The sequence below is a fragment of the Hippoglossus stenolepis genome, chromosome 1, assembly GCF_022539355.2.
Source record: "Hippoglossus stenolepis isolate QCI-W04-F060 chromosome 1, HSTE1.2, whole genome shotgun sequence".
NCBI classification, from domain to species: Eukaryota; Metazoa; Chordata; class Actinopteri; order Pleuronectiformes; family Pleuronectidae; genus Hippoglossus; species Hippoglossus stenolepis.
Genome location: NC_061483.1, coordinates 19,838,125 through 19,850,598, shown reverse-complemented (window position 1 = coordinate 19,850,598; position 12,474 = coordinate 19,838,125). Strand labels below are relative to the sequence as shown.

At 40.5% G+C, this 12,474-nt stretch overlaps 1 protein-coding gene across 2 annotated transcripts in view; it reads right to left on the bottom strand.

Moving 5' to 3' along the window:
- LOC118113156 (MAM domain-containing glycosylphosphatidylinositol anchor protein 1) overlaps positions 1-12,474 on the bottom strand; it is a 175,484-nt gene that overhangs the window by 68,552 nt on the left and 94,458 nt on the right. For both annotated transcript variants that reach the window (XM_035162589.2, XM_035162598.2), the window contains exon 5: positions 857-1,053. In XM_035162589.2, coding sequence (XP_035018480.1) covers positions 857-1,053 — 197 coding nt within the window. The remainder of the gene's footprint in view (positions 1-856; positions 1,054-12,474) is intronic.

Below are 12,474 nucleotides of genomic sequence, written 5' to 3'. Positions count from 1 at the left end.
CTTCTCAGCTGACGCCTCTGACCTGCTGCTGTTTAAATGTGATTTATGATTTTTAGAGCCCATACACTGATTTATTTGTAGCCACCGCCACAATATCAACACTGATCACCAGATAATGACTCAGACTTTTTCTTAAATTTGTAAAATCTTTCTTCACAGCTCAGTTGCACAAGATTAATTCAACCCCTCCTAAGGGGGACATGAGATTCTATCATTAATGGTCCCTCATCTTGTGTGTGTGAGCAGACGTACTAGGAACAGATCGGATCTCTCAGGACAGATGATTGAACAGGGACAAAGAGCCAGATTTGATGTCTATGTGCATCCAGTACATTTTAGAGCTCATGTTGTAGGAATAAATAAAATGTTATATTTTACTGCCAAGGTTGGACACATTATTTAATCCCTCATTTTTGCTTTTGCTTACACTTAAGCACTCGTCTTCTTGTTTTTCTTTAAAGGCTAACAAAAAGTGACATGTCGGTCCAAATTCTTTAAATGCTAAATATAACTCTTTCTTGAGGTCCATGCACGCTGATTTGGCATTTGGAGATTGGCATTCACAGACCTGCAGCTCTGACTTAAGGTTAAAGCTACTGAAGAGTTCAGAAATGGGGGGTTCGTGAGTGGACAGTTAACTTCGTATGACCCTGGAGCCTCTGGGTCACAACCATAGAGTTGTAACAGTGTTCATGTAAACACTGAACATTCAGCAGAAGTAGAGAGATTTGGAGTGACATTTTCTCAAAGATAAGGGTAAAAACCTGGTTGCAATGCAGTGGGAGGAGGATTATGCGAGAGAAAAACAGAAAGCAGGGGAGCAATGTGTCTGTGCTGCGTACGTGTTCATGTGTACCTGAGTGTAAAGCGGCTCGTAGATGTCCACTCCGTTGTCCTTGCTCTGTTCGATGAGCATGTTCCCGCGTTTCCAGATAAATCGGGCAGGAGGGTTGGAGTTGACGGTGCAGCGCAGGAACACCGTCTTCTCCTGGTAGTAACTGCCGCGCACGTCACTGATGGTCTGGTGAACCGTCAGAACTGGTGTTTCAAGGTCTGCCGAACACAGGAAAATTAAATCATGAAGACGATTGATTATTACAGTCCAGAAGCTTCAAGGTTTCATTTGGTGCACAGAAAAAATAAAAATAATAATCACACCAAGAAACCACAAGGTACAGGTTTATAGAGGCATAGTTGAAATGGCCTTTACTCGGTCTGATGCTGTCGCCTTATCTGTGCAAAACATTGCTCATATTATGTGTGGCAGTGAAGGGATTTGGTAACTGGGACACAACAGTAAATAAGTGCTGTTTGCATAAACGTGCTGTTTGTTGGCTGAATTGGACAACCCCACTGACCAAAGCTATCAAACAAATGTCCAAACAATCCGCGGGTTTCTGCCATTTCCCTCTCTTGCTGTGACACTCACACACACACTCCATTTATGTCTTTTTTGCTGTCATTTTTATCTCTTTCCCTCTACTTGCCCCATTTCCCCCGTGAATTTCCTTTATGGGGGTGTCATCTCTTTCCTCCACTGGATAGGATTTCAGCTGCTGTCATGAGCATGGAAGCTGCTCTCCCCCCCGGTCGCTGCCCATCGCTCCAAAACTCACTGCCGCCTTCACTCCTCATCACCGTCCCTGCCTCTCTATCGCCTCCTGTGTGTGTAATCCCAATTCTTTGCAGCCTAATGGGAATGTTGCGGACTTCGAACATCATGGAAACGATTTCTGCCAACACCAAGGTGGCCTTTGCCTCCCTTTCCCTGCCTTTCCATATTACCTCTCTCCTTACTCCTCCCTTCCTCCTTTCTCTTCTGTGCTCCTGTCCCTCATTTTCTTTCTCCTGTGTCCACCCATCTCACCTGCTGTACATTTATCAAGGCGGAATGCTGCAAGCTATAGAAAAGAGGTCAGATGTGAGTGTGCTATGTTTCCTGCCACCATCAGGTGTGAGCGTGGCAGCACCCGTGAGACGCAGGAAGGAAAGAGGGAGATATTTATTGTATTTTGGGTCGGAAACGCTTGTCTGGATAAGCACACTTGATTTTTGAGCGTGCTGTTGATAAGGGCACAGCTGTCACACAAGGGCTGCACACACACACAAACACACACACACACACACAGGCACATGCATGCTCACACACTCACATCTAGATCCACACCAAAGTGTGTCCAACCTCAGCACAGCATCAGAGCACATTGTGGTTTAAAGTTTGGAGACACATAAACACACTCGCTCAGGTGGCTCTAAACAACGCGGACGTTGCATGAGACTTTTACAAAGGTGTATCACAGGGTCATGGTACATTGTTATAAATATTTATGATGTGAGAGAACTCACATTTCTGTGTTTTCTGTGCATTTCTTTGTTGTGTTGCCAATGCTAAAATAGGTAATATGCCGAGTTATACACAACAGCAAAACACATGAGACCTGCATAACAGCTTCAAAATTCTCTGAATACAGTCACAAAAAGACAGTGTTCGGCTATAAGCTTTTATGTCTATTGAGAGAATTATCATTTCGAAATTAAGGTTTAATTGAAAAAAAAAATGCCATCCTCGCAGCATGCCTGTGTCAGCCTCAACTATCTCAACAATTATTTGTTATGAGTGATGTGACATTCATGGTCTCTTTCACCTTTCCTGCCACTAGCAGGTCAGATACAGTATATATTATTCTATAAAATATTTTCCGAGTAATTACTGAAAATGTAAAAAAAAAAACTCACAATGTGAAAGTGAAAAAGATGCTTGGATCCACCCCAAGATTTGTTTAAATTCTTGGAATAGTTTTTGTGTAACCTTGCTGACTATAAGACAAACAAACAAAAAAACAAATGCAGACGGAAAAACATAACCTTCTTGGCAGAGGTAAAAAAAAACAAGTGGTTGAAAAAAAAAAAAATTCTGAGCCTCATATACTATCTGACATGAGTGAGCTGTTTACTTTGTGTATTTTTGTGTATCAGGATTTTCTCAGTCGTTCAGGTCTGAGTTCTGTGAAGTGTTACCCCCATTCCTTTTGTTCCCCTGTGGACACCCTCATTCATAAAATGACATCCCACAATTTGGTACAAAAAGCCCAGCAGGAAACTCGACAGTCAGCTACCACCAGTCCCTCTAAAAGCCTCTGCCAGCAACAGGCCATCAAACCTGGGCACCTTTCAAAGACACCTGGCTCTCGGTTCTGCCATGTGCATGTGTGGGGGAAAGAGATCTGGCAAAAGAGCAAGTACACTTGGTACACTTGAATTTGTGAATCTGTGTCTGCATGTGTGTGTGTGTGTGTGTGTGTATGTGTGTGTGTGTGTGTGTTTGTGTGTGTGTGTGTGTGTGTCTGTGACTGGCACCGGTTTTCTGGTTTCTGTATGATTTGCACAGATCAATTGCAGTGCAGAGGGAATCCTAGCTGACTAATATCCTGGTCGTATATAAATATATATGTCTGTGTGTGTGTGTGTGTGTGTCAGTAAGTGTGATCTGCTGTCTACATGTGACAGTATGGTTGAATGTGGCAAAAGCGGTGAGTGACAGTTTGACACAAAGAGAGGCAGATACAGACAGGTCGGCTGTAAATGGACAAACACTATAGAGTCACAGGGGACATAGTGCCCATACATGTATAATATGACACATTTAAGATTTAAATTGAATTTGTTCACGATTTCTAATGACTACACGTCAAAACACGATTGTAATACAGTTCACTCTGCTGGAAACATGGTCACTTTTAAAGGTCCCACGTTATCTTTTTTTTATCATAAGGTATCAAGGTTCTCATTCCACAGCCTGTATTCAGATACTGTGTGTGTCTGTGAAGCCGTCAGGATTTCTGTAACAGTGTGATGTCCCAATGAAACAGTCACTGTCCTCACCTGTGCCCCCAAGCATGATCCACCCAGAGTGCTTACCTGGAATATTCAGTATTTCTACTTGGTCTTTCAATTCATTTCAGCTTTTTTCCCCAAAATCCACATGACATTTTATGAAATATCTCCGTCCACACAAGAACACAAAAACATCTACAAACAGTCAAACGATCATGCCGGACAAGTAGGTGGGAATAAAGTCTCTATCATCCATATGTCAAATACCAGGGAAGCACATTTTGAGCTTATTCTCCTTTGGCACTGTGGTCCAAGTAATTTGGGGCGAGCCAGTTATGCGGAGCTGAAATGCTGAATTTAGCTTCAAACTTGTAATCAGACCTAGCAGTGCCAACTGAGAAACCGGTATATTGCTGACATTGCTTTTTTGTTTCCGATGCTTACTCATTACACAACGCAACAGTGGGCATAAGTGAAGTAAGCTGTGATGTAATTATTTTCCAAATGCTTCGTTTTACAAGCACACACACATACATATGCATATACATGCATACACATATAAAAACACATAGATTTTTCAAAGTGTGGACAGGGCTTCTCTTCTGATCGGCTGACTAATCTCCTGTTGCTAGAGCTCCAGAGAGAATCATGAGAGAGAAGATTTTTGGTACTTAAAACTACAAATATGTCCTCTTATCGATATCAAAACAGGGAGCATAAAGTAGCCACGGATAAAACGTTGACAGTTTTTTTTTAACAAAACAATTGTGTTGTTGACGCTTTTATAACCCAAACTCCCGAGGTGATTCCAACTTTACCCAGTTTGGGCCCTTAAGTAAATAGAGACACTAGATGAAACTGCAAGTGTACAGAAATACAATATGAAACTTTAATGAAGCTTCTGATTTCCCCAAAGTCCTGCCTTTGCACACAGCTCAGATCAATTGCACTGCACTGCTTTTTGTTAGCCACAGCTTTTAATGTACATCTTTGCTTCCAAAATTTCGAGCTGCACTGGGAGTCGGGCATTGTTTTCTGCTTAGACATTAAACAGTGGTGCTGACACAAAGACATTTTAGTGTAGTTCTCCATTAGAGTGGGGCCCTTAGCTTGGACAAAATGAAAGCATGTTGCTGAAGTACACAGTCACATATATTTTGTTACTTTTATACCAAGTGAAAAACAAATAATACAAATTGTAAACTTTACAACAAAGTGGTAATCAGCAAAAAATAGCATCTGATTTATGTCTGTCTTTCAAGAAAGGCCTTCACATGTTTGTTTAGGAATATAATCTGTATTTTAAAACTCTTGACTTGAGAATTTAACCAAATTGCATTTTAATTTGAAGAAATTACGCAACTATTGTCCCATTATAAATTATCAATTTATACGAGTGAAGATTAAATCATTGCACTGTTGATGCTCTTTAACTCTCAGTGAGTCAAAGTCAAAAATAACATATTTTGCTTGATAATTAAACGGCTTTATTAACATATTGGTGTTGTTACAATCCACAAACTTTACTTCTTAAAAGTGTAAAGCTCTTGTACAGATTTGTGCGCTTGTCTTTTTCTTCTATATTTAACTTTTCTGCATTTGGAAAGGCTAGAAGGAGTCTGGCTAAACAAATATCTCTCACTGGTTTCACATCAACAAGGCCCCATTTATTTTTACCCTTTTATCTGTTGTATTTTAAAATAGTTGCTCCAATCCCCTTTAACCTGCGCAATAGATTACATCTAGATTAGTGTTGACCAGGGACTTAATTTCACAGCCCAAACAGCTGAATACACAGAATGTTTCTTTCATGGTCTTAAAATGTGTCTGGTCGTGATCAATTCTTCATTATCCAAGCTAAAAACAAATAATTAAAAATGACCAGAGTAACCATGGCGATGAAAGAATCGGAGATGTACTGAGAAGCAATCCATCCTGGTGGTCAGGGTTGACCGAGTGTGTTTTTGTAACAAGTTGACCTCTGCTGGGTGCTTCCCCTGCAGGAGGACGCAATAGACTCCAAATCCTCTTTGATTTCCAATAACATGTCCTGTACTCTAATAGCTCTCTAGGAGTAGACGGCCATTAGGGGACCGAAGAGAAGATGACAGGTCCAATTGAGTGTGGGCGTGCGGTGGAGGAGAATAAGGTGTGGTGTGCAGTGTGTGTGCAGCCTGGTGCGTGTCTGTGCGGGGTGTTTTGGTTCAGGGATGTGATTGTGTGAGTAATACTGTATATACAGTATCTATTATGTGACATAGAACAGCGGATGTATTATCCTCAGTAATCAGCTGTAATCACTTTGATACACTGGGGGTCACTGCAGAATAGATGAACAATTAGCTAAATAATAGGTCCCACAGAAACTGCATAAATATATAAGAAAGAGGGGAAAAAAGACAAACATACAGTAATCATGCTAAAGAGATGGAGAACATTTTCCATTCAAAACAGAACAAATGAGCAGAGTTGCTGTACCAGCACAAAGTGGGATAATCAAGTTGATTCATTGAAAATGTGGAGTTTTTTCTGCATCTAGAAAAGGTTTTAAATCTCAGTTGCTGCACACTCCACTCTCCATATGCTTGGATCTGGTCCAGGTTTAGCAAATAACAAAACTATCCAACAAGAATAAATACAGTCCAGAGCCATGCTAGCAGCCCGGTGTGATTTTACTCAGGGACAGTGTTGCTTTGAGCTGAATGCTACTGCTGGCATGTTAACATGCTCACATGCTCATGTTTAACAGGTACAATGCTTAACATGGTTCACCATCTTAGTTTAGTTTAGATTACTTTGATTCATCCTGTTTGTATATATTTCCATGACAATTCAATTGTTGAGATATCTCAGTTTGGAAAAATTTAAACATGACTACCCAAAACAATATATACAAAATGAGTTCTTTAAATTAAGCAAAAAACAAACAAACCAAAGAAAAATGTAAAAAAAAATCATATATATAATATATTTGATATTTCACATAGAAACAAAGCAAATTGCATTTTAACTTGTTATCAGTCAGCAGTGATTGACTTTAAATGATGGAAATACATTTTCAGAAGAGCACTGATTCCCTTGTACTGCAGGCCAATGTAACATGTGGACTTTTATGTGCTCTGATATTATGCCGAGATGTAAGTTTGCAGCCAAATAATCTTCTATCATCATTTGTAAGCAGTGATGGTCAAAACAGTTCCCTCATGTTGGATAAATTCATAAATATCACTGAGGATAAATCCAGCTTTTGATAAATCCAGGACAACAAAGGCAGTTTTTTTCTGATTGGTAATCATGTGATGGACATTTGGATGTAATGAAAACGACAACGTAATGATGCATGACGGCTGAACAGCCCAGAAAATGTTCAGTCCACAGCTGTCCACTAAAAAATGGTTACTATCGACAACAGACATCAGTCTGTAGTAATAAATGTTTATCCCACCAACTACACAAAACAACTCTACCTCTTTTTTCCTCTCCCTCCCCGTCTTTCTCTCACACACAGATTGAAAACACATTTGTATTAACCACACACACACACACATGCCTGTGCACAGTCACACGCACAGTGAGAGAAGCCTGCGCATACAGAGGCACGAACAGAGGCAGACTTGCTGTTTGATCCAGCTTCGCGTCTTGTCAATTATTCATCATTCTGCTCATAGACATCGCCATAAAGAGGACATAAAACATGCACGAGGCCCACATTTAGAAATAACGAGAACATTGCCTGTGTTTAAAATGCAATGTTCAGAAGTAAAGATTGATTTAGGTTGATTTTCTTTTACTCAGTTTTTTTTATGGTATGACAAAAATCACAGTTCTTTTTTTCACTGGTGCCCAAGTCTTTAGCCCATAAGAACAATGAATGACAGAGGGATGGACGGATGAAGTAAGACTAGTGAGACTGTTCCAGTAATATAAATACCAATGTATAGAGTCAAAGGAATCTGATTGGTTCATGGGTGAATGTAATCAATGTGTCGTGTCTTTTTACGCAACCGCACCCTACGAATGCCAACAGTCTCCTTTTATAGTGAAAGACAATTAGGAAGGGAGAGAGGGAATGGAAAAGTGGATCGATCATTAAACGAGATCATTGAAATGAGAGAAGATGACTTTACATTATCAACAGAGTGAAAAATAAAAAGGAGGAAGCAGACAGAAGGTGACCAGAAAAACACAACAACAACATAAATTCAGCAGTTTTATCCTGCACTGTATGAATATCATATTTCACCAAACATAAATAAAATTAATCTCAGATACAATAATATGTGGTATTATATATGTGGAGAACCCACACATTTTTGGTGCTAATCTGGATTAGGGGCTGATCCACATTTTATTAAATCTGTTCGACTTGCTATAGCATTTCGTTTTTCAACATTTTCACCATTTTCCCAGGGAATGATTTAGGAATGTTGATAGGAAAAAACCAGACATATTTAAGGGAGGTGATTTCTATCAGTGAAATTTGGTGCAGCTTGATTGGATGTAAGGAGACTGTTGGGCCTTGGCAGAGGTAGTGTAGAGTGTAAACTGTAAAACTATTCTGTTAAAATGACTCTCCACGTTTGGCTTCATCCTAAACTCTCCTGATAGATTACAAAGAATGTGGAGAACACAGCAGTTTATGCGTCATCCGTGTTACACCTTGTATTGTTAAAGGTTTACCAGAACAGGAGCCTGGGATAAAAGGAATTGCACCTTGAGTCTTCTCCCCAACTAGCACTTAGGAATTTAGCTGAAAATGGTGCATTTTGGTTGAACCAGCAGGTTATGTACAAGCTTTAATTATGCTTTTGTCAGCAAAGAGCCTGAAATTGTATTAAACATTAATGGTGGGGTGATTCTATAATTCTAATCCATGTAAAAGGCTCATTTTGGCTTGATTGGTTATGAGAGGGACAGTGTGACTGCACGGCAGAGGTGACTGCAAAGAGGGTGAGATGCGAAAGAGGCACAGCTCACTCGTTTAGCTTTAACATACACACAAACCTATACAAAAGTGCACACCTACAACACACAAACAAATAGCCACACAAACTCCTCAGGGCCAAAACATGGATCCCATGAATCACAGTCCCCTTGCTGCAGCCCCAGAAGGCACAAAGTCCTTCTATGCCCCCATAAGTGCCTTCTGAAGTTATCTGTAGGGAGCAGAGAGGATAAAGGATGCCCTTCTTACTGCAGACCTGTAGTCATGTGGATGCCCAGGTCATGTAGCAGCTGGGCTAAATGCACAATATGTGCATGTGTTTTGGTTTAAGAAAAAAAACAGGCTGAAATCTCCCAAAATGTGTGGGCACAGCCAGGTGACAGATGTGTAATGCTTAACCCTTTGGCTTGCTGCATATTTAATTAGCTTTGTAGCATCCAGGGCACAGTGGACCAGAGCAATAGAGCATATAGAAAACACACAGAGACCCACACACAGTAATATAGGCTGCTGCGGCTTTTAGAATTATTAAATTGCTTGTGTTTTATTGTGTTGTGTTGTGGGACAAACTCTACACTCAGGGGCAATCTGCACAACGCCTTTATTAAACCAGCTCTGGACCACTTGTGTGGATTCCTGCTCAGATACTAAAGTGGTATTCCAGCACAACTTCACTTTCATTGTCGCCTGGTTAACAGGAGACTGTGAACAAAGACATAAACAGGAGTGACGAGACTCCCAAGATAACGACAGACCCGGAGTCACAGGGTGCACAAGTCTCATCAGTCATCAGTCTCAAAGAGAAGCTGGGATTGTTTTTATTGCTTAGCGGGATTGAGGAACATGATGTAGAAGATGAACCATATTACACAACTATAGCGCAGTGCCCATTCTGTTTTGAATTGGCTGTTTGTTTGGCCTGTGGTGATGCTAGTTGTAGCTTTTCTTTCTGAAGCTGTTAAAGTGACCAGGGGCCTGTGCTACGAAGCGATACCCAGGATATATAGATATCCTGGGTATGTGAACTTAACCTAATAATTGCAATCAGGCTAAACGGTCACACAGAGCTGGTTATCAACTCTTTAAGTCAACCCAGGTTTGCCTTATGAGCACGGGCACATAAAGGGGTTTGTTTACTGCATATGACCAATCACTGACATGGACAAGAGAACTGACAGCGGAGCCTCATATTCCGCAACAAGGAGCAAACGGTTATACTAGAAAAATACAAGGAGAACAAACTCATTATTTAGACTAAAAGAAACACAGCTACAGCTGCTAAATGCAGGAAGGACAGCTGTTAACAAAATCTCTGATCGTGTAAATGTGTAAGTTACAGAGCCCCCTGGTGACATTTGGGAAAAAAAACTATATTACGTGACCATGAAATAATAGCGCTTGGGTGCAAGATAAATAACTTGGGGCCACGAAATATGAAGCTTTTCTTTACAAACAGGACCTGTCGAACTGACCTGAAGAAGCCTCTGGGATGAGAGATGAAACATTTCACTTAATCACATGATGTAGCCTCTAAAATGGGCTTTAGTTTGACAAACGCTGTGATTGAGGCCATACTAGTGTGGAAACGTTTGCAATTAATAGTCAATAAAAACATATGGACGTATTTTTTCGTGCGCCATGGCACAGGGAATGTGACTGTGCATCATGATGGTGACAGGATGCGCCTGGAGCATCTGGGAACAGGGAGAGATTGAGATGTACTGGGTGTGTTAGCAGAGGGGACCGACTTAACCAACCAGGCATTGTTTTATACTTTCATTATCCTTCCCTTTAAGGAGAGTGCGCCCCACACAACAGTGAAGTGTCACTGTGGTGAGGGCTGACTGTCTCAGAGAGAGAGAGAGAGAGAGAGAGAGAGAGAGAGGGCTGGGGGATGGGGGCTGTCATAAGGAAAATCTATAAACTATCTATCCATAATTCAAAATAAATATATAATTTCATAAGATAAACCTATTTAAAGGGAAGGATAAAAGTATCTAAATATGTCTGGTTATTCCCAACGCTAACACACCCAGTACATCATTGTCTGTGGTACTGTGAGCACATTGCTCCTACGTGTCCGGTTGGTTATGTTCGGTTCCAGCAGCTGACAAAGGTTTTTTTATTCTTTTGCACCACAGGATCCTCTAAGAACAGTGATGTCATGTTTCAAAGGATTTGATTGTTCAGTGGGCGGAGCTTTTATACAGGCTGATCTCTTATCTCCAACTAAACCTCCTGCTCCAGAGCAAGTTTACCATTCAGCATAGGTTGCCATGGTGATTTGTAGGACCAGAAACCCAGAATTTAACCTGAAGTTACCCCGATAACTGCAAATCCTGCTTCGTAGTACAGGCCACTGCAGTAATTGAGCCACAGCATGTAAAGATCTGCTGCTGTACTCAATCTACAGAACCCTGAAGCTGCACCAACGCTGCTGCACAAAGAGCTGTTCACTTGTTTATTCAAAGTTCAAGTTCAGTGAAGCTCGACTCAGTATGCAGAACCAACAACTGGAGAATCATTTGTTGTTACTGTTGTTGTGAACACGCTTTTGTCGCGATCAACAACGTAATTTCTGTTGATAAGTCCGAGCCACTACTGCTACAGAGCGCTGTCGCCTGTTAATTCAGTTTATTGATATTGAGCGTATCCCATGTCCAAATCGCACTAAAGACAACACTGCAGTTCCTCGGGCCCTCTACAATACACTTGCCAAGTGTGAAGCCGATGAGATGAACGGTTCTGTAGATATGTGAGTCACATACATACAGATATCACTGAAATTAATATATAGATGTCAGAAATATTGGAAAACATTACCTTGGGTCAGTAGGTATAACCTAAATGATTTGTGGATGCAGGTATTATTGAACCTGATTTAATAACTAGTGATGAAACAGTTAGCGTGTTGATGATAGGTCACAAGCTTTGTTAAAAGTGTAAGTCAATGTCCAACACCTCCTTACAATTATTTTTGGAAGATACACGATGAGGGGGAATCACATCATACATTACAGGTCAAAGGTTCTGTGGCTCACAGTGGAAGCTAATGACTAATCCTACCAACATGCCCTCCAGCAAGAAGCTGAACAGCACCTGCTTACTCAATCAATATTTCACAGCTCTAAAATATGAAATATGAACTCTGAGGTTATAAGGATAACATCATTATTTACTTTTTTAAATAAATGATAAAATATTGTTTTATCAGTTGACACTTTATACGGTCAAGTCTAGAACAGGACATTTCTCCTGTTTCAGTCTCAGTCACATGATAATAACCCAGTTGTTCCCTCGTGGACCATTAGGGGACCCTGCTCACTGAGAGAGTATTAGTACAAATGACTCAATTTACTGTGGTCACATTAACCATTGATTTACTTTGTAATCAAACACGTGCCCTTTGTGACCTGGTTGGGTCAGAGGTCATGGGGGTCTTAATGGATATTTGTGTCAGAGCACAATTCAATTTACTTGAAATTACTGGTAAAGTAAATAAATATAGAACTAGAAGAGCATACCTCCGCCGAGGTCCAACAGTCCTCTTATGAAAGCACATTTAACTTCAATAGATCTGGATTTTTATTTGGACCTGCACCAAATTGCAAACACTCGTAAATATCAGTCCCCTTTAAATGAAAAGTCAAAGTAAATGTTTTAAAAAACGTCCTATTTCACATTGTTAAAGAAAG